At 35.0% G+C, this 2,121-nt stretch overlaps 1 protein-coding gene across 1 annotated transcript; it reads right to left on the bottom strand.

Moving 5' to 3' along the window:
* Positions 1–274: 274 nt before the first annotated feature.
* Positions 275–1,534, bottom strand: LOC123889848 (protein FANTASTIC FOUR 1-like). Its single transcript, XM_045939352.1, has one exon. The coding sequence runs from the start codon at positions 1,281–1,283 to the stop codon at positions 426–428; it is 858 nt and encodes a 285-aa protein (XP_045795308.1). The 5' UTR covers positions 1,284–1,534; the 3' UTR covers positions 275–425.
* Between the last annotated feature and the right edge of the window lie 587 nt (positions 1,535–2,121).

Genomic DNA, 2,121 nt, shown 5'->3' with positions numbered 1-2,121 from the left:
GTAAGCCAATTAGGATGAAATTAGCAAATAAGCTTAATATATTTTTTTTAAAGATAAAAGATAGTTGTATCATCTCATTCGAACATTCTTTTTTGTCTTAGCTTCGTCTGATTTTTAGGAGAAAACGACTTTGGTGATATAAAATTCTGCCGAGAGTCGGATAAAGTCCCATAAATGATTTTTCGAGCTAGAAAACACATAAAATACAATAGAAGAAAAAAAAACCAAAATAAAAAGATAGAGAAAGAGACTAGCACACAAAGAAGGGAGCAAATAGATACAAGGACAATGTCCTAATATAACTAATAACTATAATAACTAACTTCCATTAGGACAATGAGAAATAAGCTCCAATCATAAGTCTTCAAATCCTAAAACAAGAGAGAGATAAATAATAGTAGTAAAACAAACAAAAATAATAATATTCAAAGACATAGTGAAATAGATGGAAGTTGATCAAAGTAGCCATCACCAAAAAAATCTCTATTCCCACTTTCCTTGCACCTTCTTGGCCTTGCAAACTTTGTCACACCCATCTCATCTTCCACCTTCTCAACACACTCTTCCTCACTCACAATATCATCATCATCATGCTCCTTTTCACTCTCACCACCTTCATATTCTTCTTCTTCAACTTCTTCTTCTTCTTCATAATCCTCATCATCACCATCATAATCATAAACAGTCTCAAAAAGACATAGCTTAAGCCTACCATCGCTACGTTCTGCATGAAAATAAGGAGTAATAGAAGGAGAAGCAATAGCTTCTAATATTAACCTACCGCCTTCGCGGTGAGGCCTAACATGAACACCACCAAAATCAGTTATTGAAGTGAGTGGTGGTGGAAAATTACTAGCTCTATTAACTCTTCTAGAAACACAATTATTCGTCATGATGTTATTGCTGTTAACATCATTTCTTGTTTCAAAAGAAAAATCATCACAACTTTCACCGGCATTACTACCGGTTTCACTTCCAAGGCTTTCAGTGCACATTTCTAAGCTTTTTTCACTTAGCATTGAAGCAGAACGTTTCACAGTTGGATGAACATAAACTTTTTCATTTCCATTTTCAGTTTTAGTAAGATTTTGTAGGAAACTCCATCCAGATTTTGTGTCATTTTTGTCACATTCATTGTTGTTGATGATGATAGGTTTCTCTTGTTCTAAGGAAGGTGGTGAAATATTTGATCCTGGTGGAGCCAATTTGAGCCTTAGTACACGTGGCTCCATCACACGAGGTTCAAGACAAGATTGTAACCCTTGGCACAAGGAAGAAGACATTTTGTCTTATATATTCAAAATGGAAAATGTTTTAAAAACAGGGGAAGTGAAACAGAGGAAAAACAGAGGATTTTTTCTAAGTTAAAACAGAGAGAATATTATGAGTTGAGAGTCTTAAAGAAAAGCCATGGTTTTTTGTTGTTGATTATTTTGCGTGTTTGAGATGAGAATGAAGATTAGGTTTGTTAGGGTAAGAGAGAAAATTAGAAAGGAAGAGAGGAATGGTGAATGGTGATGAATGAGGAGTGAAATGGGTGGGTCTAATATATAGTTGGGCAATGGGGTGAAGCTAGAAACCTTTGTTACTTTATTGTGTCTAGTGGGGAGAGGGTCCCTATTCCCTAACAAATAGGAAAGTGGTGGTAAATAATAGTATAACTTTTTTCTTATTTCTATAAGTTTGGTAGCTTTTCAAAATTAAGTTATTTTTTTTAATAACACTCCTTAATAATTAGGGGCATTTATCTATCGATTAATGAAAAAATATCTTATGCATGTAAAGTAAAAGTTAGTTGTGGATATACCGCATGTAAATCTACATATTTGATTTATTCTGATTGATTGTTGGATAAATATCCGAATTAATAAAAGCTAAGTTATAGTAACTACTTTTTAGTAATATTTTATGTTCTGGACTGGGTCTGAAGCTCATTCGCTGATGAAATCCTCTCCTGAACTGTCAAGCATAGCCCAATCGCGGAGCAGCCCACGAAGACCAAACTCGGGTAAACGGTCACAATATCTACACATATTGTAACAATCGACGACTGTGTCTCTCCAACCCTTTTTCCGGCAACCATTTGATGGCATTAGTGGCCATCAACGACCTTGGCCCAGC

The sequence above is a fragment of the Trifolium pratense genome, linkage group LG6 (assembly GCF_020283565.1).
Source record: "Trifolium pratense cultivar HEN17-A07 linkage group LG6, ARS_RC_1.1, whole genome shotgun sequence".
NCBI lineage: Eukaryota > Viridiplantae > Streptophyta > Magnoliopsida > Fabales > Fabaceae > Trifolium > Trifolium pratense.
This window is presented reverse-complemented; position numbering and strand designations above follow the sequence as displayed.

Excerpts from the sequence above, each read along its gene's own strand:
- LOC123889848 (XM_045939352.1), bottom strand. The coding sequence starts at position 1,283 with ATGTCTTCTTCCTTGTGCCAAGGGTTACAATCTTGTCTTGAACCTCGT.